The following is a 24,858-nucleotide window of genomic DNA, read 5'->3' as shown; positions in this document are numbered from 1 at the left end:
CGAGAAAGTAGTGACACAGTTATATTTTTGGAGGCAGCATTATATGAAAACATGAAAGAGAAATGACTTCAGTAGAGGGGACAGCAAGTGCAAAAGCTAGCTCTTTGGTTTAGAAACAAGAAAGACAAGAGTGGCGGAGGTATAGTAATGTGGGGGAGAGGGGTGTGGAATCAGGTCTCATCACCCAGGGTCTTGTAGGACCTGCATGAAGCCTGGGTTTTATTCTAATTTGGACTGAATTCCATTTTCCACAGGATCACTCTGACTGCTGAGTGGAAGAGAAGACTCTGTAGGGGGTCAAGAGTAGGAGGGAGAGCTGCTGGGAGATTATTGCCATGGACCAGGTCCCAAGTGGCTCAGCTGGTAAAGAACCCACCTGCCAAGGCGGGAGACATAAGAGACGTGGGTTCGATCCCTGAGTCGGGAAGATTCCCTGGAGGAAGGCATGGCAACCCACTGCAGTATTCTTGCCTGGAGAATGCCATGGACAGAGGAGCCTGGCAGGCTATGGTCTATAGGGCGAAGAGTTGGACACGACTGAAGCAACTGAGTACACATGCAGGTGAGGCATCATATTGGCCTGGGCTTGGGTTGAAGCAGCAGAGGTGGGAAAAGGGATGGATTTCAGGAATGCTTGGAGATTGAATCAACAGGACTTGATGCTTAATGAGATGTGGGACTGTAAAGAAGAGGGTGCTTTCAAGTGCTTTCAGGCTCAAGGCAGGGAATGGTTTATTGGGACTGAGCGTTTGAAAGTGGCCCAGTGTGGCTGGAGCTCAGTGTAGGGGGTGGTGTGCAGGGAGGTGAGAGGAGATGAGGTCAGAGCGGTGGGCACGAGCCAGGTGATTCATGGCAGGTGAGGACATGGAAAGGTGTCTGAATGTACTCTAAGCGCCATGGAAGCTACTGAAGGGTTTTAAAGAAGGTGTGGTTTGGTTTTATTCTCAAAAGCCACTTGGGCTACAGAGTGGGTAGTGGACTTAGACGGGGACAAGAGAGGCAGGGAGATGAGTTAGGAAGTTATTGCAGAGGTCTGAGGATGAAGTCTTGGAGATGGTGCCAGACAGATTTGAGATTCATTTGAAGTGGAACTGATTAGTTTTCTTGAATTAAACACACACCCATATATATATATATATATATATATATATATATATATATATAAGTTTATATATAGAAGTGAAAGTCAGTTTCACAGTCGTGTCTGACTCTTTGCGATCTCATGGACTGTAGCCTGCCCAGTTCCACTGTCCATGGAATTCGCCAGGCAAGAGTACTGGTGTGAATTGCCATTTCCTTCTCCAGGGGATCTTCCTGACTCAGGGATCAAATCCAGGTCTCCTGCATTGCAGGCAGATTCTTTACCAACAGAGCCATTAGGGAAGCCCATATGTGTGTGTGTGTTTGTGTGTGTGTGTGTATCAGAGTCTAAGCCTTATTGAAGTTTTTATCATTTTCTCATTTCACTTATGTACTATATTTTTATTTACCCCCTCATTTCTAGGAAAGTATTTTTCTAAAACATGTGAGTTTGCTGTTCTGATGAAACCCTTCCATGCACATAACTGCTTGGGAATTGGTGAGTTGGGGGATTCTGAAAGACTATAGACATCACCCTATAGTCCACTTCGTTGAACATAGTCAAATAGATGAAGAACCATTTATCCCTCTCAAATTACTGACTTTGCTGAAATAAACTACAATACATTCAAATCTAATTGCTTCTTAGGGCAATTAACCTATTAATAGCATGTTTAACTTTTAAAAAACTTGTTCGGTCAGAAAGCCAATACTTAACGTATTCATTCAGAATTAGTTCATTCATTCTGCATTAATAATTGAGGAGTCCTGCCTTTTCTTGCACATCTGGGACAACTGGATAGATAGATGTCTCCAAAATATTTGGAAAGGGTTGTTAAGAAGTTACATAATTACTTAAGGATACCATAAACATATCTTTCTATTTCCAGTCGCATCAAACTGCAAATCCAAACACACTGCAAACTGGGAAACGTAGAATTAAAGCTTTACTGGGCTATACACCATTCTTCCTCAGTAAGAACATGTCTCAGACTGAAGTTGTCCCCATCGGAAAAAGGATTCTGCTAGTAGCGGGGCTATGAATGAATTGGGCCCAGTAGTAAAGACATCGTGTATCCATATCATGAAACCCTGAGAGGTAAGGGGTGCAGAAGCATCTCTTGGGCTTCTTGGGGACCTTGAAGGCAGGGTATAGGGGGGTGGGGAAGCACTGATACATAAAATAGGGGGGAGATAATGTATTTGCACAGCAGTAAAAGCATAAACATAGTGTATTGTTGATGAGAAAGAGACAAGCAGCCCCTGATATCTGGGATCTGGCTTGGTACTAACAATCAGGACTTGGTGTTTTCTTATTGAACATAAATAATTTCACAGATCATCAATAGTAGAGAAGGTCATTCTGTACCCATGATGGATCAAGACAAAGACAAGACCATTCTGTAATTATGTCTGAATCCAGTCAAAATATGAACAGCATCCAAGGCACAAAAATGACCAAACATCTCCCATCCTGACAAACATGAGTGACGATTACTTCTTTACCAATTATCTGACGGTTCAGGTTAGTCTTCCCCACTTACAAATAAGATTTATTTAGAAATCCAATCACAGAATTACCCCCTACTTTCTGACAGCATCCAAATCCAGAACAATGCCAGCTAGAGTGACCTACTCAGCCTGGTTTTCCCAAGAATTTCCTGGCTTTAGCACTGCAAGACCCACAATCCAGGAAATTCCTGTCTCAGGCAAACTGGGATGTCTGGTCAAAGGCCTGTTTCCTTAAATCCTCCCCCAAGTCATCTGAAGCAAGCCCAAATCCTAGAAATCCTTTCTAAAGCCCTCTTACTGAGATACCCCACCGTTTTTGATGGTATGCATTCCCCCTTTGCTGCAGTAAGTAATAAATCCAACTTTTAAAACTACAGGTCTGTTCCTAGCAGCCTTTGGGTGAAGGGTTTTGACATCAATAAGACATAAAGAGGCACAGCATTGTGGAAAGGCTAGGGAGGCCTAGTATGGAAAATGAAACTGAAGGAATGAAGACATAGTGGGAACCAAGGAAGTGAAAGGGTGCTACAGCCCTGAGGGGTCTAGAGTGTGGTTTTCTGAAAAGGTGGTTTTCAGGGGTGATAAAAGATAAGGTGATGGAAGGTAAAATTTAGAGCTTTTGTAGGAGGAACAGGAGTTGTTCCCCCATGCTCTGTGACTGAAAATACACACACACACACACACACACACACACACACACACACACACATAATGAAAGATAGCAAAAACAAACACAATTTTGGCTTATGTTATATAATAATGACTCAGTCTTTAATGGTCTAGGGGCTGATCATTGAGATTTCATATCCACACTTAATTCCCTATGTTTGTTGTTTGTCAACTGCATTATATAATAGTTTCTATCTAAGAGAAATTTCTAGGAAGGAAGAACTCCAATGACACACTAGCTGACAGGTCTTATAACTGCAAAACACTAAACTTACAATTTTAATTATTTGGGGTTGAATCACTGAGTGTTAAAGATCACCATTCATTAGTTAAAATAAAGACCCTAAAACTGTGCCTGACATATATTAAATGGCAATAAATATTAACTATTACAATTACTGTGATAATACTATCTTTTCCCGTGTGCTTATTTTAAAACAGGAGCAATGCTGTAGTTTTTACAAATGTTTTTGACCACATAGCCTTGATAATATTGGTATTATGTATTCAATGATAAATGTAGTTGCTTTCTTAAACTGTACTCAGAGACATACTCAAATGACTGTGCATGCCTTTTGTAGAGATTTACTATTTTGTCAGTCTTTTAAATTCAATAGCTGGGTACCTACTTTTCAGTAGCTGGCCCTTCATGTTGCAAAGCAAGTTTTGAAAACATGACTACTGTTTAGTCTGATACGGTTTATACTTTTAGAAAACCAGAGGATTTAGAAAACAGAAACAGTCTCACAGACATCGAAAACAAACTTATGGTTACCAAAGCGGAAAGGTGGGGAGGAAAGACAAATTAGGAATTTGGGGAATAACATATACATGCTACTATATATAAAATTGATAACCAATGAGGACCTACTATATAGCATATATATATGTGTGTGTATAAAACTGAATCACTTTGCTGTACACATGGAAACTAATACAACATTATAAATCAACTATACTTCAGTTAAAAAATTATGCTAAATAAACCAGGGGAGTAAACAGCATAACGTGACTGTCCATGTAAAAGCAAACCTTGAATACTTAGAGTCTCTAATTTGAAACAGAGCACGTAGGTTCCTTAGAAGAGGTTTAACTTCCAATTTTCAACAGAAAGCTGCCTCATTTTATTTTTACAAGAGTAAAAGTCATCTGTAAAAATATAGGAACACAGGGAATGCTTATGGAGTACTCTTAACTTCAGAAGAAAAAAAAATGTGAATACTTGGGTTCTGGTGATGTCCAGCATAGGTTACAAAAAGTAGCAAGTAGAGTTTTGTACATTTGCAACAATTTTGTACTGCTATGCGATGAGTTGACTCACTGGAAAAGAGTCTGATGCTGGGAGGGATTGAGGGTAGGAGGAGACGGGGACGACAGAGAATGAGATGGCTGGATGGCATCACCGACTCGATGGACATGAGTTTGAGTGAACTCCGGGAGTTGGTGATGGACAGGGAGACCTGGCGTGCTGTGGTTCATGGGGTCACAAAGAGTCGGACACGACTGAGCGACTGAACTGAACTGAACTGAAAAACCATGTTACCTGGTTTTTCAATACCCAAAGAAACAAGCAGTTTGGTTTTCAAACATTAGTACCAAATTGCCATATTGTATGTACGCAACCTGGATGTTTCAATCATTCTACTATTCAACACAAATTTGAATTTTTTCTTACAATCCTGAAATCTGGTTGATTTAATTTACATTTATTTTCTCAAACACCAAATTTGGTGGTGAGAATACTAATTATCCTGATAGTGCATTCAACCAGATCTTACTCCGTTTGAAATTACTTTTTTCCTTTGGCCAAGTCTGGGGTCGAAAATACCTATATCCACCTAAAGTATAGAAGACTTGTTTCAGAAGTCTACTTCTTCACTGGTTTAAAACCATTTATTTTGAAACTGGCATTTTTTACAAAATAAACAAAATAAAAACAGTATTTCTAAGAGGTAAATTCCTTTACAAAGTTAATGCATTAGATAATTATATTTACTTGAGTCATAAGTAAACATTTTTAAGGGAAATCTTTACTTTTGGTGTGAATTATAGAGATATCCAATTTCAGCCATACCATTTTAAATGTATATTGTTTCTTACAGAGTAGTTTCATACATATTGCTGCTGCTGAAAATATTAAAATCTCACATACATACAGCAGATAGTTGAAGTCTCATTTCTGTAAACATTTTGAACACTTAAAACATGCTACTGTTTGATCATAATAATCAGTTTTGCAGTTACTGCATACTTGAACACATACAACCCTGAATCAAAATGAAAAGTACAAATTAAGAATGAAATTAAAACATTTATATTTTCTTTAATGTTTACAGGTAAAGGCACATTTATTAAAAAGCAATTATATAATACACACTGAGAAAACTAATAGAGCTAAGAATATCATGAAGGAAAACAGGAACCACTTCCTGAATTGCTTTTGTTCTTGAAACAAATTAATTCCAAATATTAATAGTAAAGTAACTCGGAGTAGTGCCGGGCAAAAAAAAATTAAAATACACTTGTTTAACAGTCTCATTGCCAAATCCTAGAGCCATTCTAGATAGAAATACCATTTTAAGATAAACAAAGACATTAACCCTCTTTGGGAATTGGTTCTTACCAAAATTTGCCATCTGTATCGTCTGGTTGCCAGTCTCTGGAAGATTGTAAATCACAACAGCATCAGCATTTCTTCTGCTCGCTGTTTGAATTTTTTCTGAAAATGTACAATTACCTCTTTCTATCAGCGCAATCCAGGGCTTCTTAGTATAGGTAAACTCAGTGTTGTAGTCACAAGCTTGGTAGTTATTATTCTTAGGGATGCCTACCACCCCCATAGCATTAGCCACTGGTGAGGCTAAACCATAAACACCACATTCGCATGTCTCTACTGAAGTGTAGTTGCTCGTTTCATTGTAGTAAGTCACAGTCACATAGGCATTAATTGAAAAAGGTGCTGTGATTTTAAATAAAAAGGTAAAAATTACCAGCAGCTGAAGACAACTGGACTTAGTCTTCTGGTTCATTGTTCATTCATTTGAGCATAAAATTTAAGATGTCTGCTGATTTTTCCAGCTATCAGTCACCATTTGTCCATGCAGGTTCCTGCTAAGCAGAAGTTTGAAATTTCAGTTGCAAGTAGGTAACTGATCTCACCTCTAGCAATGTAAGCTCTGAATACATCAGCTCTATTTCACTTTACTTAGCTATATTCCCCTTTGCCTGTCCCTCCTCCAACTGTACACACGTATAACCCTTAATCAGGACTGCCTTAGCGATAAATAACACCATCAACTTTATTCTACATGTTAACTTATCAGGATTGGATGACTTCCTGCATTGACATTTTTTCCTTCTTATTGTTCCAGCTAGTGAACTTTGATAAACATGGAGTGGATCGGAATGAGGAACTGGACTCTTGGGACTCCCACGTGACAAAATGAGTCACCTCTCTCAGATTATCTAAAACACCAGACTGGTTTTCCAAGCCCTGCTGAAATATGCTATCAACCAATTCAGCCAGAAGTAAGTTAAGATCAGTCATTTTAATTGCTATGGCATTGATGGAATTGATTTTGCAGCCTTTTTTGGTCTTATTTCTTTGTGGAATTTTTCTTAACAATCTCCCCAAGGAATATCTTCTGCAACCTTGTTTATTCATTGAAAGGGAAACATAATTCCAGTCATTAGAGATCACTTGAAGTACAATGCCTTGCCAGCGGTGGGCACTCAAATATTTCTCAACTGATTGATACCTATGATGTGATGCATTCCCTTAATTTTTATGTCCCATGTCTTATACTCTAACAAAAGATTATTCAAGGTTTATCTCCTAACATTTAGAATAAAAAATAATTATTGGAGTGTAGTTGCTTTACAATATTGTGTTAGTTTCTGTTGTAGAGCAAAATCAATCAGCTTTATGTATACATATATCCCCTCTTTTTTGGATTTCCTTCCCATTTAGGTCACCACAGAGCCCTGAGTAGAATTCCCTGCGCTAAAAGTAGGTTCTCATTAGTTATCTATTTTTTACACTATTGTTGTTTAGTTGTTAGGTCATGTTTGACTCTTTTGTGACCCCATGGACTGTAGGCCCCCAGGTTCTTCTGTCTGTGGGATTTCCCAGGCAGGAGTATTGGAGTGGGTTGCCATTTCTTTCTCCAGGGGATCTTCCCAATGCAACCTGCATCTCCTGCATTGGCAGACAGATTGTTTACCACTGAGCTACCAGGAAGCCCATTTTACCCATAGTAGCGTATATATGTCAATCTCAGTCTCCCAGTTCATCCCACCCCAATCCTGTTCCCCCCTTGATGTCCATGTTTGTTCTCTACATCTGTATCTCCATCTCAGGTTTGCAAATAGATTTACCTATTTGTACCACTCTTCTAGATTCCACATATACGTGCTAATATACGATAATTTTCTCTGACTTTCTTCACTCTGTATGTCTCTAGGGCCCAGAATTTTTAATTCTAGTTATTTTAAATGTATAAATAGCTTTATTTACGTCATTGCTTCCTTTACCATAAGCTGTTTTTAATCAAGAGTACACTGGACACTAGCAGCAGTTGGGTATACATTGGTGTGGACTCGATTGGTCTGGGTAAGTTGCTGGGAAAGGTAGATTGCAATGTGTGCCAAGGGCTGGTGAAGGAGTAGATGAACGGACAACCAGACAGAGATATCAGGAGTCTGATTGGACCAACAGTCAAAAAAACACACAAATAGGTATCAGACTGACAGAAGTAGAAAGACACCAGGTCAAAAGGAGGGCAGAAACAATGATAGTCTGAAGTCCAAAGAAAATAGTCTGGAATAAGGAATACCATTAGAGTCAACGGGACAGGATAACAGAAAACAGGAAAATAGGAGACATTGTTGAAGATGACCAATGAAGCTATTTCCATCCCACTCCCCCACTTGTCCATTACTGGGCATGTGAAGTATTAGTGTTGGGAGTGGACCCTGCAAATGGAAACAAACAGTTAACATCAGAAGGGAGTTCAGGGAATCTGCAGTAGAAACTTACGGATAAACCACAGCAAATGCACAATACAAATATTATGAACCTTTCTATCCCGTTACAGTTGCTGATTACTCATGGGTGTATGCCCTCCCTCACAGTACCTGGTATTAGTAACAACTTACACATAGTAACCACTCAATAATGGAATTGAACTGAAAATTTAAAGGTCTTGTGCATTAGCTTATGATCTATTTCAAAGTAAATGCAAGTAGTTTATTATTTTGCTATTAGCATTATCATTTTGACCTCAAAACTCATAGTAAAGACTACTCACTAGACAAAGAAAACTATCAAACTGAAAACAGAAGTATTATTGTCAAAATGATTAGTCTGCTGATTGCTAATAGACATCTGTGACAAATTCAACAGATAATTCATTAGTAAAGTTCTAGAGATTTAACTTTCTATTCAGTTCAGTTCAGTTCAGTTCAGTCGCTCAGTTGTGTCCGACTCTCCGCGACCCCATGAATCACAGCACGCCAGGCCTCCCTGTCCATCACCAACTCTCGGAGTTCACTCAAACTCATGTCCACAGAGTCGGTGATGCCATCCAGCCATCTCATTCTCCGTCGTCCCCTTCTCCTCCCGCCCCCAACCTTTCCCAGCATCAGAGTCTTTTCCAGGGAGTCAACTTGTTGCATGAGGTGGCCAAAGTATTGCAGTTTCAGCTTTAGCATCAGTCCCTCCAATGAACATCCAGGATTGATCTCCTTTAGAATGGACTGGTTGGATCTCCTTGCAGTATAAGGGACTCTCAAGAGTCTTCTCCAACACCACAGTTCAAAAGCATCGATTCTTCGGCGATCAGCTTTCTTCACAGTCCAACTCTCACATCCATACATGACCACAGGAAAAACCATTGCCTTGACTAGACGGACCTTGGTTGGCAAAGTAATGTCTCTGCTTTTTAATATACTATCAAGGTTGGTCATAACTTTCCTTCCAAGGAGCAAGCGTCTTTTAATTTCATGGCTGCAATCAGCATCTGCAGTGATTTTGGAGCCCAAAAAAATAAAGTCTGACACTGTTTCCACTGTTTTTCCATCTATTTCCCATGAAGTGATGGGACCAGATGCCATGATCCTTGTTTTCTGAATGTTGAGCTTCAAGCCAACCTTTTCACTCTCCTCTTTCACTTTCATCAAGAGGTTTTTGAGTTCCTCTTCACTTTCTGCCATAAGGGTAGTGTCATCTGCATATCTGAGGTTATTGATATTTCTCCCAGCAATCTTGATTCCAGCTTGTGCTTCTTCCAGCCCAGCGTTCCTCATGATGTACTCTGCATATAAGTTAAATAAGCAAGGTGACAATATACAACCTTGACGTACTCCTTTTCCTATTTGGAACCAGTCTGTTGTTCCATGTCCAATTCTAACTGTTGCTTCCTGACCTGCATACAGGTTTCTCAAGAGGCAGGTCAGGTGGTCTGGGATTCCCATCTCTTTCAGAATGTTCCACAGTTCATTGTGATCCACACAGTCAAAGGCTATACCAGTCATTAAACTGATTCTAAAAGTAAAATCATTATACGATTTTAAATGACAACTTTGCATAACACTTTGTGGTAGTGCTCATGAGAAAACTTTGCTAAACTATTTTAAATTGCTCTGATGGTTGAAGTGCATGACTTCATTAGCCAGCATTATATACCTTGTATGTAAGTGCCTTTATATTTCCTTTTATAGCTTTCAGCGAGTCACACCTTACAAAGATAATTTTAAACTGTTTTTAAAAAGAACAATAAATACCCATCAGTGCAGTTTTCCAGTTGAATCAAGTTGGAAATTTATCAAAAGTGAAGATTCCTGGGTCCTACTACCAGTCATCCTGAATCAAAATCAGAGGGAAATATCTAAGAATCCACATTTTAAATAGCTCTCCAGGTAATTCTCATGCACTCTACAATTTAAGAACTTTATTTTTTAAATTTATTTTTAATTGGAGGTACTGGAATCAAGATTGCCGGGAGAAATATCAATAACCTCAGATATGCAGATGACACTACCCTTATGGCAGAAAGTGAAGAGGAACTCAAAAGCCTCTTGATGAAAGTGAAAGAGGAGAGTGAAAAGGTTGGCTTGAAGCTCAACATTCAGAAAACAAAGATCATGGCATCTGGTCCCATCACTTCATGGGAAATAGATGGAAAAACAGTGGAAACAGTGTCAGACTTTATTTTTTTGGGCTCCAAAATCACTGCAGATGCTGATTGCAGCCATGAAATTAAAAGACGCTTGCTCCTTGGAAGGAAAGTTATGACCAACCTTGATAGTATATTAAAAAGCAGAGACATTACTTTGCCAACCAAGGTCCGTCTAGTCAAGGCAATGGTTTTTCCTGTGGTCATGTATGGATGTGAGAGTTGGACTGTGAAGAAGGCTGATCGCCGAAGAATCGATGCTTTTGAACTGTGGTGTTGGAGAAGACTCTTGAGAGTCCCTTATACTGCAAGGAGATCCAACCAGTCCATTCTGGAGGAGATCAATCCTGGATGTTCATTGGAGGGACTGATGCTAAAGCTGAAACTGCAATACTTTGGCCACCTCATGCGACGAGTTGACTCACTGGAAAAGACTCTGATGCTGGGAAAGGTTGGGGGCGGGAGGAGAAGGGGACGACGGAGAATGAGATGGCTGGATGGCATCACGGACTCTGTGGACATGAGTTTGAGTGAACTCCGGGAGTTGGTGATGGACAGGGAGGCCTGGCGTGCTGTGATTCATGGGGTCGCGGAGAGTCGGACACGACTGAGGGACTGAACTGAACTGAACTGAACTGAATGAAAAACATCTATTTCTGCTTTATTGACTATGCCAAAGCCTTTGACTGTGTGGATCACAATAAACTGTGGAACATTCTGAAAGAGATGGGTATACCAGACTACCTGACCTACCTCTTGAGAAACCTGTATGCAGGTCAGGAAGCAACAGTTAGAATTGGACATGGAACAACAGACTGGCTGCAAATAGGAAAAGGTGTATGTCAAGGCTGTATATTGTCACCCTGCTTATTTAATTTCTATGCAGAGTACATCATGAGGAACGCTGGGCTGGAAGAAGCACAAGCTGGAATCGAGAATGGTGGGAGAAATATCAATAACCTCAGATATGCAGATGACACCACCCTTATGGCAGAAAGTGAAGAGGAACTCAAAAGCCTCCTGATGAAAGTGAAAGAGGAGAGTGAAAAAGTTGGCTTAAAGCTCAACATTCAGAAAACGAAGATCATGGCATCTGGTCCCATCACTTCATGGGAAATAGATGGAAAAACAGTGGAAACAGTGGCTGACTTTATTTTTCTGGGCTCCAAAATCACTGCAGATGCTGATTGCAGCCATGAAATTAAAAGATGTTTACTCCTTGGAAGGAAAGTTATGACCAACTTGCTGCTGCTGCTGCTGCTAAGTCACTTCAGTCGTGTCCGACTCTGTGTGACCCCATAGACGGAAGCCCACCAGGCTCCCCCATCCCTGGGATTCTCCAGGCAAGAACACTGGAGTGGGTTGCCATTTCCTTCTCCAATGTGTGAAAGTGGAAAGTGAAAAGTGAAAGTGAAGTCGCTCAGTCGTGTCCAACCCTTAGCGACCCCACGGACTGCAGCCTACCAGGCTCCTCCATCCATGGGATTTTCTAGGCAAGAGTACTGACCAACTTAGACAGCATATTAAAAAGCAGAGACATTACTTGGTCAACAAAGGTCCATCTAGTCACGGCCGTGGTTTTTCCAGTGGTCATGTATGGGTGTGAGAGTTGGACTATAAAGAAAGCTGAGTGCTGAAGAATTGATACTTTTGAACTGTGGTGCTGGAGAAAACTCTTGAGAGTCCCTTGGACTGCAAGGAGATCCAACCAGTGCATTCTAGAGAAGATCAGTCCTGGGTGTTCATTGGAAGGATTGATGTTGAAGCTGAAACTCCAGGTCTTTGGCCACCTGATGCAAAGAGCTGACTCATTTGAAAAGACCCTGATGTTGGGAAAAATTGAGGGCAGGAGGAGAAGGGGACGACAGAGGATAAGATGGTTGAATGGCATCACCGACTTGATGGATATTGGTTTGGGTGGACTCCGGGAGTTGGTGATGGACAGGGAGGCCTGGCGTGCTGTGGTTCATGGGGTCACAAAGTCAGACACGGCTGAGCAACTGAATTGAACTGAATTGCTTTACACTATTGCATTGCTTTCTGCCATATATCAACAGGAATCAGCCATAAGTATATGTATGTTCTCTCCCTCTTGAACCTCCCTCTGGCCTCCCGCCCTATCTCACCCCTCCAGGTTGTCGCAGAACACCAGATTTGAGCTCCCTGCATCATACAGCAAATTTCTACTGGATGTCTAGTTTTACATATGGCAGTGTATAGGTTTCAATGCTACTCTCTCAATTCATCCCACCCTCTCCTTCCCCATGTCCACAAGTCTGTTCTCTGTGTCTGCATCTCCTGCTGCCCTGCAGATAGGTTCATCAGTACCATCTTTCTAGATTTCGTTATATGTGTTAATATACAATTTAAGAACTTTAGATCATACAAGTTGTACATGAAGAATACTGTGGTGTCTAGTTGTAGTTTTGACAGATTAGCTGCTATCATTTAATTTCAACCTCATAGTGCTTCAACTTCCAATCTATAACAGTTTGTTTTATTTTATATTGCAGTATAGCTGATTAACAATGTTGTGATAATTTCAGGTGGACAGCAAAGGGACACAGCCATACGCATACATGTATCCATTCTCCTCCAAACTTCCCTCCCATCCAGGCTGCCACATAGCATCGAGCAGAGTGCCCTGTGCTACACAGTAGGACCTTGTTGGTTATCCGTTTTAAATGTAGCTGTGTGTCCATCCCAATCTCCCTGACTATTCCTTCTCCCCAAGGTTTGATATTAGTTTGTACTTGAGGTGCTTCTCTTAACATTCCTGAAGTTCTCTTACGAGACAAAAGGCTGTGCATGTGCTGACACGGCAGCAGCTAATATTATATCCTCAGGAAAACAGTAAGTTCTCAGGGACTTTTTCTTCATTGACACAGTGAAAGAGGTTGGATTAGAATTGACCTATCAAGTCTTTTGTGGATCTGACATGCTAGAACTCTTACAAAAATGAAAGTTGTTTCAAAACTATGAGGTTTTAATTTTTCTTCTTATCAGAACAATTCAAGATGAAGCTGCATCGAGTGTAGGTGAAACTACAGCACCTAGATAGGAAGTTAAGTTCCATGTACTGGGTAAAGCTTGAGCTCTAATAAAACTAACAAGTGCTTGAAATGGGACTATATACCCATTTAGTGTTAAATAACTTTAGTGGTGTACAAACTTGCCTGAACATTAGAATCAACTGGGGAGCTGTTACCTATCTTGATGTCCAGGCTCCACCCAGATCAGAAACTTGGGGCAAGGGTGACACATTGGCATAGTCATTTTTTAAACTCCCCAGGTGATACCAATATGAAGCCAAGTTTGAGAACCACTATTGTGTTTCAAACATTTGATACTATTGGACTTTTTCTATTGCTTGTACCAAGTACCTTCAGTTCAGTCGCTCAGTTGTGTCCGACTCTTTGCGACCCCATGAATCACACCACGCCAGGCCTCCCTGTCCATCACCGGAGTTCACTCAAACTCATGTCCATCGAGTTGGTGATGCCATCCAGCCATCTCATTCTCTGTCATCCCCTTCTCCTCCTGCCCCCAATCCCTCCCAGCATCAGAGTTTTTTCCAGTGAGTCAACTCTTCGCATGAGGTGGCCAAAGTATTGGAGTTTCAGCTTCAGCATCAGTCCTTCCAATGAACACCCAGAACTGATCTCCTTTAGGATGAACTGGTTGGATCTCCTTGCAGTCCAAGGGACTCTCAAGAGTCTTCTCCAGCACCACAGTTCAAAAGCATCAATTCTTCAGCGATCAGCTTTCTTCACAGTCCAACTCTCACATCCATACATGACCACTAGAAAAACCATAGCCTTGACTAGACGGACCTTTGTTTAATACATATTAAAAATCTTAGCAAAGGTATGTAATATTAATAAAGGTGTAGAGGAGGGAATTACTTCCCTTAAGCAAGAAAAATTTTTCCATATGATTGAATAAAAGCTAAGACAAACCTATCATTTATAGATGAACTACAGGGCTTACTAGATACAGGAATGGTATCTAATACAGGTACTCCTTGATTATTCATAGCAAACATCCAATTCTGGGCTGGGTGACTAACTTGGTGTATGTTCAAAACAAGTAAGTTAACTTTAATATTAGCCCAAGCCAAATAAAAATATCACAAGGCCATATCCAGTCACAAAGGAAACAAAGAATTCTTTATTCTAGGTAGCTGTCTGCTTAGCTAAAAATGGAGAACTGTTACTCTATGAGAAGAATAGGTATTAGGGTACAGCTAGCAGTCTCTGCTCGGAGAAGGCAATGGCAAGCCACTCCAGTACTATTGCCTAGAAAATCCCATGGATGGAAGAGCCTGGTAGGCTGCAGTCCGTGGGGTCGCTAAGGGTCGGACATGACTAAGCGACTTCACTTTCACTTTTCACTTTCACACATTGGAGAAGGAAATGGCAACCCACTCCAGTGTTCTTGCCTGGAGAATCCCAGGGACGGGGGAGCCTGGTGGGCTTCCGTCTATGGGGTCGCACAGAGTCGGACACGACTGAAGTGACTTAGCAGCAGCAGCAGCAGCAGTCTCTGCTAACCTCTTATATTCCACTCTCTTTCCAGGAGACAGTGACCACTCTAAAACATTATGAATCCAATCAAACATATCACTGGCCACAAACCATTTACTGGCTTCCTAGAGCTCTGAAGGGGCTTCTCAGGTGGCTCAGTGGTAAAGAATCCGCCTGCCAATGCAGGAGACGCAGGTCCGAATCCTGGGTTGGGAAGATCCCCCAGAGAAGGAAATGGCAACCCATTCCAGTATTCTTGCCTGGAAAATCTCATAGACAGAGGAGCCTGATGGACTACAGTCCATGGGGTTGCAAAGAGTCAGACAGAACTGAGCAACTGAGCAAGGACACAGCATGGATAGTCCATATTGGCAGAAGGTACTTAGCTAGATTTAGTAACATCAAATGCTACCAGTGTCACAAAATAAGGGTTTCACATTTCTTTAAAGACCTAGTCTTAATGTGAATAAAATTAATGCAGGATAAGTCCAACAAAGAAATAAAAGTGACAGAACATAAAGGTGCTCAGATTCTTAATAGCTTACCAAAGGATTTAAATGTGTAGATCTCATGTACCATCTAAAATTAGAAACTTCAGTGAAAGATTGTGGTCTTGTGGTAGACTATGTAATATTTTATAATTTACAAACCAGTTTTTTTAATATAAAAGTGATACCACAGTAGTGTATTTGTGTTTATTTGGGAAGAATCAGCACTTATTGTCACTTGAAGATAAGGTCTTCTGATGTGATAGTCTGCTATTTTCCTTAGGAAATCACCACAGTACCTATCCAATTTTTCTGTAACTGGAAATGTAGACACAGATGTTAAAACTCCAAATTTGGATAGAAACATTACTGTAAAATAAATTGCCATGGAAATTGTTTTTAAAGATCTTGAATCTTAAAAAATATTTCATATTTCTCATTCAATATGAGAACAGAAATCACACCTGTTAAAGTGTGTAATTTTGCAATCTCAGCCTGAGGGTTTTTTAGTCAACAGTTATTTAAGTATTAACGTTTCCCTTCTCCAACATTTATGTGGCACTAAAGCCTATTTAAGTTTCTAATAGCTTAATATGAAAACCCAGATTCTATTTGATAAACAACAGTTTTCAAACCATATGGAAGAATCATACTGGCTCATTTAGTAAGTACATGTGGGTCTATTATAGGTCAAAAACATGGAGGAGACATCAAATACATTCAGAAAGAGATAAGTTTTAACTTCTTTAATAATACATTCAAAATTTAACATGAGGAGGATTCACTATTTTAATTAACTTTAAACACAATTTTGAGAACAAAAGACCACACACTGGTCAAAACATTTAGAAATTCAAAGGGTATAAAGTCACAATAGAGTGGAAAACCTTACAACAACTGAATTCAGTATATTCCTTGTACAGCTGACCAAACTAAAGGGCAAGGCAACTGGAATATAGCAATTCATATGTGCTTTTGAAAATGACAGAAACTACCTCGGTTATGAGAAATGCAGGTTGACCACTTTAGGGGAATGTGATCCTCAAATTAGCAATTTAGAATTTTCCACTGTAGTCTATGGCCATACCACCTGTCTGTGCCTGATGTTGTCTAATCTCAGAAGCTAAGCAGGGTCAGAGTATGGTTAGCGTATGACCACAAACAACTTCTGGTTAGAACTTGGATGGGAGAATTCCATCATAACCTAATTAAAAATGGAAGGATGCTAAATGTCCATGAAAAGTTACTCTTGTAAGTTGGGATGCCTTAATTCTGAAGCTGTAGAATAAAATGGCTACACAAATAGCCACCCCTGGTGGCTCAGATGGTAAAAAAAATAAAAAAATCGGCTTGCTAATGCAGGAGACCTGGGTTCCAATCCCCAGTCGGGAAGATGATCACAGGGAAGGGAAAAGCAACTCACTCCAGTATCTTCCCTGTAGACCCCTATGGACAGAGGAGTCAGTGGGCTACAGTCCCTGGGTGGCAAAGTCGGTCACGATGGACACTTTCACAAATAGAACAGTGAACACAAATTCTAAGTCAAGATAATACTCATACAGAAACAAGTAACATGAATTTTCTTGATACACAAGAATTGTTTTGATGACCTTTTCAAGTAATGAATTTAAAATGAAGTGTGTTAGCTCCAAATACAAGATGAACAGAAAACCACTTTAGAATTTATGTAATATTCTTGCTGAGAAATGGTTATTGAAATCACAAACAAAATGATAGAATATCTTTAAAGCAATGCTTTACTTATAACCTTCAGTAATTTTATTTGCCAATTTTTAAGAAGTTTTATTTGGTTTGTAAATTTTGTGCAAGTAGACTTCTGCTTTATTGTTCCCCAAATTGCAGATATCCAAGATACAGATGACACGTGCTCTATCCAGTTTAGATACAGCTTTGATAATATCACCTAAAAGTAAAACAGATGGAAAGCATTTTAAAATAAATATGTACTCGGATTAAGTATCACAAAAGCTGATTTTTCTTATAATTAAGTGTCTCATTTTCTCCCTCTTCCCTTCAATTCATTACACACATCCATCGAGTTATGTCACAGTAACTTCTGCAGATAACAGTGAATACATCAAATGCTACAAAAAATGTCAAGATACAAGCTGGTACTCCCCATAATTAATTAATTAACTAAATAAATCTACATATTTTCAAGGTCATTTAGGTGCCAAGTAAACAGTTTCCTAGTACTCCTCAAGGAAATACAAAATAAACTTTCCTATTTTGAAATTCAATTATCAATTATTTACAAAACTTCTAAGACAAAAAGCGAAGTAAGAATAATAATTGAAGCTGCTTTTAAAGTATATTTCCTTTGAAGTAGCTTTATTAACTAACACTTAGCTTTGGATAGTTTTTTTTTTATTATTATTTTAATTGGAGCTAACTACTTTATAATATTGTGTTGGTTTTGCCATACATTGACATGAATCTGCCCCAGGTGTACATGTGTTCCCCATCTTGAACCCCTCTCCCACCTCCCTCCCTATATCATCCCTCTGGGTCATCCCAGCTCTGAGCATCCTGTATCATGCATCAAACCTGGACTGGCGATTCGTTTCACATATGATAATATACATGTTTCAATGCCATTCTTCCAAATCATCCCACCCTCGCCCTCTCCCACAGAGTCCAAAAGACTGTTCTATACATCTGTGTCTCTTTTGCTGTCTTGCATACAGGGTTATCGTTACCATTTTTCTAAATTCCACATATATGCATTAGTATACTGTATTGGTGTTTTTCTTTCTGGCTTACTTCACTCTGTATAATAGGCTTCAGTTTCATCCACCTCATTAGAACTGACTCAAATGTATTCTTTTTAATGGCTGAGTAATACTCCATTGTGTATATGTACCACAGCACCTTTATCAAGAGGGGATTGGGTGAGACATTGATGAAAATGGCAGAGTACAGAATTTCAGGGCTCGCTCCCTCCACTAAAGCAACTTATAAGCTGGCTGAAAGCTCTCAGATCAGCTTTTGCAGAACTCTGGAATTTAGAACAAAACTTAACAACCTGGTGAAAGATTAATGAGAGATTCTGCTGCACTGTGGTAAGAGTGTGCTTGTTTTGAATTGCCCACCTACTCCCCAAATCAGCAAGTCATGAAGATGGCAACTTGCCCTCCTGGTACAAGTTGCTAGCATCAGAGGGAGCAATGCTGACCTTTTTCTTAAAGATGTGGTTGTGTATTTTTGATCTCTTAGGCAGCTCCCTCAAGGTCAGATGCAAGAAACTGCTTTTGTTTTACTCAATTTGGACCACCCCCACGACTAAGGTAGCTTTCCCAGTGGCTTTTGCCAAAAGCATATTAAGGCAAAAGCACTGATCAGAGCAGATAGAGCAGGGGATAAAGTTGGGACAAGCAATAGACAGACCAAAAAGCCTGGGGAGGAAGGAGCTGGGAAAAGAGATACAGGGGAAATATTATTGGCTTTTAAGACTTCCTGTGTATTTCAAGGAATCAAGGTAGCCACATATATGCCCAGTGCTGGACACATGTTCAGAATAGGCCTGAGAAAACGCTCATTGTTCACCTCTGGCTAATCATCATTCTCTGCAGAGCAGAATAAGACAGAATAAGACAGGAATAAGACAGGATCATAAACAACTGGCTAAGTACTGAAGGGGCTTCCCTGGTGGCTCAGTAGTAAAGAATCCACCTGTCAATGTAAGAGATGTGGGTTCAATTCCTGCGTGGGGAAGACCCCTGGAGAAGGACAGCCTGGCAACCCACTCCAGTATTCTTGCCTGGAGAATCCCATGGACAGAGGAGCCTGGCAGGCTACAGTCCATGGGGTCGCAAAGAATTGGACACAACTGAGCGACTAAACAACAACAAAGCACCAAAGGGGTGCCACAACACAGAGTCAATCTGCAAAAAATGAGAGAGTACTGTTTTTCTTTTCTTCCTTTCCTTGGATAAAATGGTATTTAAGGAATCTCTTTCAAAACACTACCTGACCACTACTAAGCTACTGTATAAGAGATTTCTGTGACTACACATGACAAAGATTTCATTTTAAATATGAGAAGATTAGAACATTTAGAGGTTAAGTAAAGTAACCAAAGTCACAGGGTGATTCTAAACTGGACAGTCTGGCATCAAAGTATGGGCTCTGAACCTTTTGTGCTAGAGCTACTTCTCTAAAAAATTGTGCTAAAAGGCTAGCAGTGCATCTACGTTTTATGGGGCCTGAAAAGATACAGTATTTTGGGGCCCTCTTTATAAAACAAACAAACAAATATTCCTCCAAAAAAACCCCAGAAGGGCCTCAGAAGGGATTTATGCAAGTGAGAACTCTTCAAGCTTAGATTTCATCAGCTTCACACGAAAGCCACATCTGCCAGAAAATCGGATGATTTTTTAAAATCTTTAATAATTTTATTTATTTTTGTCTCTGCTGGGTCTTTGTTGCTGCATGAGCTTTTTATTAGTTGCACAGAGTGGGGGCTAGTTGCAGTGCACAGGCATCTCACTGTGGTGGCTTCTCTTGTGAAGCACAGGCTCTAGGCATGTGGGCTTGAGTAGCTGTGGCATATGGGCTAGCAGTTGTGCTGCATGGGCTTAGTTGCTCCGAGTTATGTGGAACCATTCTGGACCAGGGATCAAACCCATGTCTCCCACACTGGCAGGTGGACTCTCTACCACTCAGCCACCAGGGAAGCCCCTGATGAATTATTTAAAATTGTGCAAGTTCACTAACACACAATGAATATAGTAAAAGTGCTAGGTCTTCCCTGGTGGCTCAGTGGTAAAGAATCCACTTGCCAATGCAAGAGACCTGGCTTTGATTCCTGATTCGGGAGGATCCCACATGCTGCAGAGCTACAAAGCCTGTGTGCAACAACTACTGAGCTTGTGCTCTAGAGCCCGGGAGCCATAACTGCTGACCCCATGTGCTGCAACTACTGAAGGCCTTGTGCCCTAGAGCTCGTGCTTTAAAACGAGAGAAGCCACCAGAACAGAAGCCCATGCACTGCAACTAGAAAGTAGCCATCCTTCTCCACTCCACAACTAAAGAAAAGCCCATGCAGCAACGAAGACCCAGCACAGTCAAAATTAAAGAAAAAAGGAAAAAACTTGCTAGTACTATATAGTTTTCTTCTTCTTTGATCGGAATGGACTTTAATCCAGGTGCTTTGGAAAGATTTTAAGATCTTCAGATTTGATGCTAACAACAGAAAGCCAAACCTTAATAATTCTAATTGTTATAATGTCATTTATAAATATTGAGTTAGTACCTGCAACAAAATGTATAAGTAAGTCTTCTGTTTAGGTGACTCTGCCTACTTGTATAAATGACAACCTCTCTGTGCTTCAATCTGCTCATGTAGTAACTACATCATAGGCTGCTGTGAGGATTAAATGCATGAAAAAGCACTTTGGTAGCTGACATAACAATTAAATGTCAGCAACCATCATTTTCTACTTAAGAAAAACTGGTATTAAATTACAAATTTTTGGAGGTTTTCATTAAATGTAATATTGCTTCTCTTGTTACCATACTGATTCTTTTCTATTTATAAATGTATTTTGATGGTCAGTAAAACAAAGTGTCTTAAAAGTTTTAAATAGATCAAATGTGCTTTACACAGTTGCCTATAAAAAGTACTTTATGTAATCCAAGCAATTCATACTATAAACTTCACTCTTATTGCTGTATGCAACTTTTGCTATCATGTAAATAAATTTAAGTAAATAGAACTAATAGATACCCTGCTTTAAAAAATACCCTATTAAATTACAATGCTATTATTTATATTACAAAGGAATTGTTTTAAGAGGGTTATAGACTTTACCTATGAGCTCATTTTAAATTGTTAGAATTACAAAAATTGTATATTTTCAGGAACATCATATATGCATAAGGTGAGTGTGACAAAGGAATGTTATGTGTTTACCACTCCATTTCCTATTCATGGTCACATGGGAGACAAACTGTCCTAGCCTCCCTTTAGTTAGGTTAGCGTTAGTCGCTCAGTTGTGTCCAACTCTTTGCAACCCCACAAACTGTAGCCTGCCAGGCTCCTCTGTCCACGGAATTTCCCAAGCAAGAATACTGGAATGGGTTGCCATTCCCTTCTTCAGGGTATCTTTAAAAGCCAGGGATCAAACCTTGGTCTCCTGCACTGCAGGCAAATTCTTTACCATCTAACTGAGCCACCAGTTAGGTTGAGATCACGCAAGTAAGTTCTGGCAAATGAGAATGTGAGTGGAAATGATGTAGCAGTTTTGTTCCAACACACTTACAAGCCAGTCTCCTTCAACCCCGGAGAAGGCAATGGCAAGCCACTCCAGTACTATTGCCTAGAAAATCCCATGGATGGAGGAGCCTGGTAGGCTGCAGTCCATGGGGTCGCTAAGGGTCGGACACGACTGAGCGACTTCACTTTCACACATTGGAGAAGGAAATGGCAACCCACTCCAGTGTTCTTGCCTGGAGAATCCCAGGGACAGGGGAGCCTGGTGGGCTTCCATCTATGGGGTCACACAGAGTCGGACACGACTGAAGTGACTTAGCAGCAGCAGCAGCAGCTCCTTCATCCCTTTCTTCCTCTGCCTAGATAACCCTGGGAGTCATTTGTTCCTGTTGGAGCTGCAGCAGGATGGAAGCGGGCTGCATTCCTGAATCACTGCTGGGAAGAAAGCTAATAACTGATTGCATCAGACTTGACTTGAGCAAGAAACAAACTTTTACTGTGTTAAGTCATGAGACTTTGGAATTGCTTTGTACTGCAGCAGTCTAACCTATCTTGTAATATAGTGTGTCATTCCTTTCTCTGAACATAATATAGGAAATCCAGACTACCTAGAGGATAATAAAATTATTTTCTTAGATGTGTTAAAACCTTTTCATACCATGTTACGCTTCTGAAATGTTTATCAGTGGAAACTGCTTTCAAAGGGGTGAGATGTGTATGTGTGTGTATACACATACATATATTCTTGTACTTAATAGTTAAAAATATAATAGCAATTTCAATATCATATCAGTATTATTCAACAAATGATTTGGGAACTATGGCTAATCCCTTGGAAAAACATTAAGCTGGATACCCCATCTCATTCTTTATACCAAAATAAATTCCAAATGGATTAAAATTTTAAACTATAAAAATGAAACCATATTAACAAAAGAAAAGAAAAAACCGCCCAAACAACCCAATTCAAAAATGGGCAAAGGACTTAAATTAACATTTCTCCAAAGAAGATATACACATGGCCAACGAGCTCATAAAAATATGCTCACTATCATTTGTAATTAGGGAAATGCAAATCAGAACCACAATGAGATATCACTGTAGGATGGCTGTTATAAAAAAACAATCAAAAACATAGTCAAAAAAAAACAAAAAACAAACCACACAACCCAAAATAATGTGTTGGTGAGAATGTGGAGAAATTGGGATCCTCATGGATTGCTTATGGGAATGTAAAATGGTACAGCTGCTGTGGAAAATGGTTTGCTGGTTTCTCAAAAAGTTAAATATAGAACTACCATACGACTCAGCAATTCCAACCCTAGGGATAGTCTTAAAACGACTGAAAGCAGGGACTTAAACAGGTACTTGTACACCAATTTACATAGCAGAACTATTCACAGTGGTCAAAGGATGGAAAAAACCCAAATGTCCATCAAGAGACGAATGAATAAAAAAATGTGATACATTCACCAAAGATTATTCAGACGTAAAAAGAAATGAAATTCTGATATATATTATAACATGGATGGACCTTGAGGATATTATACCAAGTTAGTAAGTCAGACCGAAAAGGACTAAACTGCATTACTTCACTTAGATATCTAGAACAGGCAAATTCACGGGGACAGAAAGTAAAATAGAGGTTATCAGGAGCTAAGTAGAGTGGGGAATGGGGAGTTATTGTTTAACAGGTATAGTGTTTCTGTTTTCAGATGATGAAAATGTTCTGAAAATGGTTAACATTGATGGTTGCACAATACTGTAAATGTACTTAGTGTCACTGAATTGTACACTTTAAAATGGTTAAAGTGGTAATTTTATGTTATGAATATTTTATCACAATAAAAATTATATGTGAGTAAAAAATAGTATAAAAGTATCAGAAAAAAATCAGTGAATTTTAAAAAAATCTTGGACTGAGTGATGTCTTCTTGAGTCTGACATAAAATCAATAGCCACAAAAATGAAAGACTGATATATTTGAGTACATAAAAATAAAATTACTTAAAAAATCAAAACAAGATTCCCACTGAATAAATTTCAAACTGATAAAAGTATTTCCAACACACAATGAGGGTTAAATTTCTTCAATATGCAGAAAGAACTTACAAATTAATTAAAAAAAGAACTCATAGAAAAACGGAAATTTCTAGCATAGAAAGTTCTAGAAAGTTCACAGAAGACTATAAATGGCCAATAAATATATGAAGATATTGAACCTTAGAAATAATTCAGAACTGCAAATGAAAATAATGATACAATACATTTTGTCTATCGTCTGCCAAAGATTAACAAGACTGATACTATCTAGTATTTTTAAGGGAGTGAGTCAAGTGGCACTCTTTTTTTTGGTTGAAGTGTGAATCGTTATAACCTTTTTGAAGGACATTTTGATAATACCTACCAAAATTTTGGGTTTCCCTGATGGTTCAGACAGTAAAGAATCTGCCTGCAATGCAGGAGACCCAGGTTCGATCCCTGGGTTGGGAACATCCCTTGGACAAGGAGATGGCAACCCACTCTAGTATTCTTGCCCCAGAAATCCCTTGGATAGAGGAGCCTCATGGCTACAGTCCATGGGTCACAAAGAGTCAGACACGACTGAGCGACTAACACTTTCACTTTTTACTTACACCAAAATTTTAAATTTGGTGACATCTAAGAAATAGGGAAAGGAGTACATCAAGGCTGTATATTGTCACCCTGCTTATTTAACTTATATGTTGAGTACATCATGAGAAATGCTGGGCTGAATGAAGCACAAGCTGGAATCAAGATTTCTAGGAGAAATATCAATAACCTCAGATATGCAGATGACACCACCCTGATGGCAGAAAGCAAAGAACAACTAAAGAGCCTCTTGTTGAAAGTGAAAGAGGAGAGTGAAAAAGTTGGCTTAAAACTCAACATTCAGAAAACTAAGATCATGGCATCCGGTCCCATTACTTCATGGGAAATAGATGGGGAAACAGTGGAAACAGTGACAAACTTTATTTTGGGGGGCTCCAAAATCACTGCAGGTGGTGATTGCAGCCATGAAATTAAAAGATGCTTACTCCTTGGGAGAAAAGTTATGATCAACCTAGACAGTATATTTAAAAGCAGAGCCATTACTTTGCCAACAAAGGTCGGTCTAGTGAAAGCTATGGTTTTTCCAGTAGTCATGTATG

At 39.6% G+C, this 24,858-nt stretch overlaps 1 protein-coding gene and 1 long non-coding RNA gene across 6 annotated transcripts in view; one reads left to right on the top strand and one right to left on the bottom strand.

Annotated features, from left to right (window-relative positions):
* LOC129564190 (uncharacterized) lies at positions 1–23,463 on the top strand. 3 transcript variants are annotated; one of them, XR_008687447.2, is made up of 5 exons: positions 1–139; positions 255–562; positions 1,505–1,579; positions 6,633–6,789; positions 22,049–23,463. It is a non-coding gene; the product is annotated as an uncharacterized LOC129564190 (long non-coding RNA). The 3 variants fall into 3 exon arrangements; XR_008687446.2 differs by lacking the exon at positions 22,049–23,463 and adding an exon at positions 11,323–14,719; XR_016036946.1 differs by lacking the exon at positions 22,049–23,463 and adding an exon at positions 10,241–10,359.
* Positions 17,244–24,858, bottom strand: part of RADX (RPA1 related single stranded DNA binding protein, X-linked) — an 87,720-nt gene continuing 80,105 nt past the window's right edge. For all 3 annotated transcript variants that reach the window (XM_088834089.1, XM_055437901.2, XM_088834090.1), the window contains one exon: positions 17,244–17,374. In XM_088834089.1, coding sequence (XP_088690215.1) covers positions 17,244–17,374 — 131 coding nt within the window. The remainder of the gene's footprint in view (positions 17,375–24,858) is intronic.

This window comes from Moschus berezovskii, chromosome X (assembly GCF_049115385.1).
Source record: "Moschus berezovskii isolate FMDL1 chromosome X, NW_MosBer_1.0, whole genome shotgun sequence".
Classification (NCBI taxonomy): domain Eukaryota; kingdom Metazoa; phylum Chordata; class Mammalia; order Artiodactyla; family Moschidae; genus Moschus; species Moschus berezovskii.
Note: the sequence above shows the minus strand (reverse complement) of the source record. Positions and strands in the feature narration are given on the sequence as shown.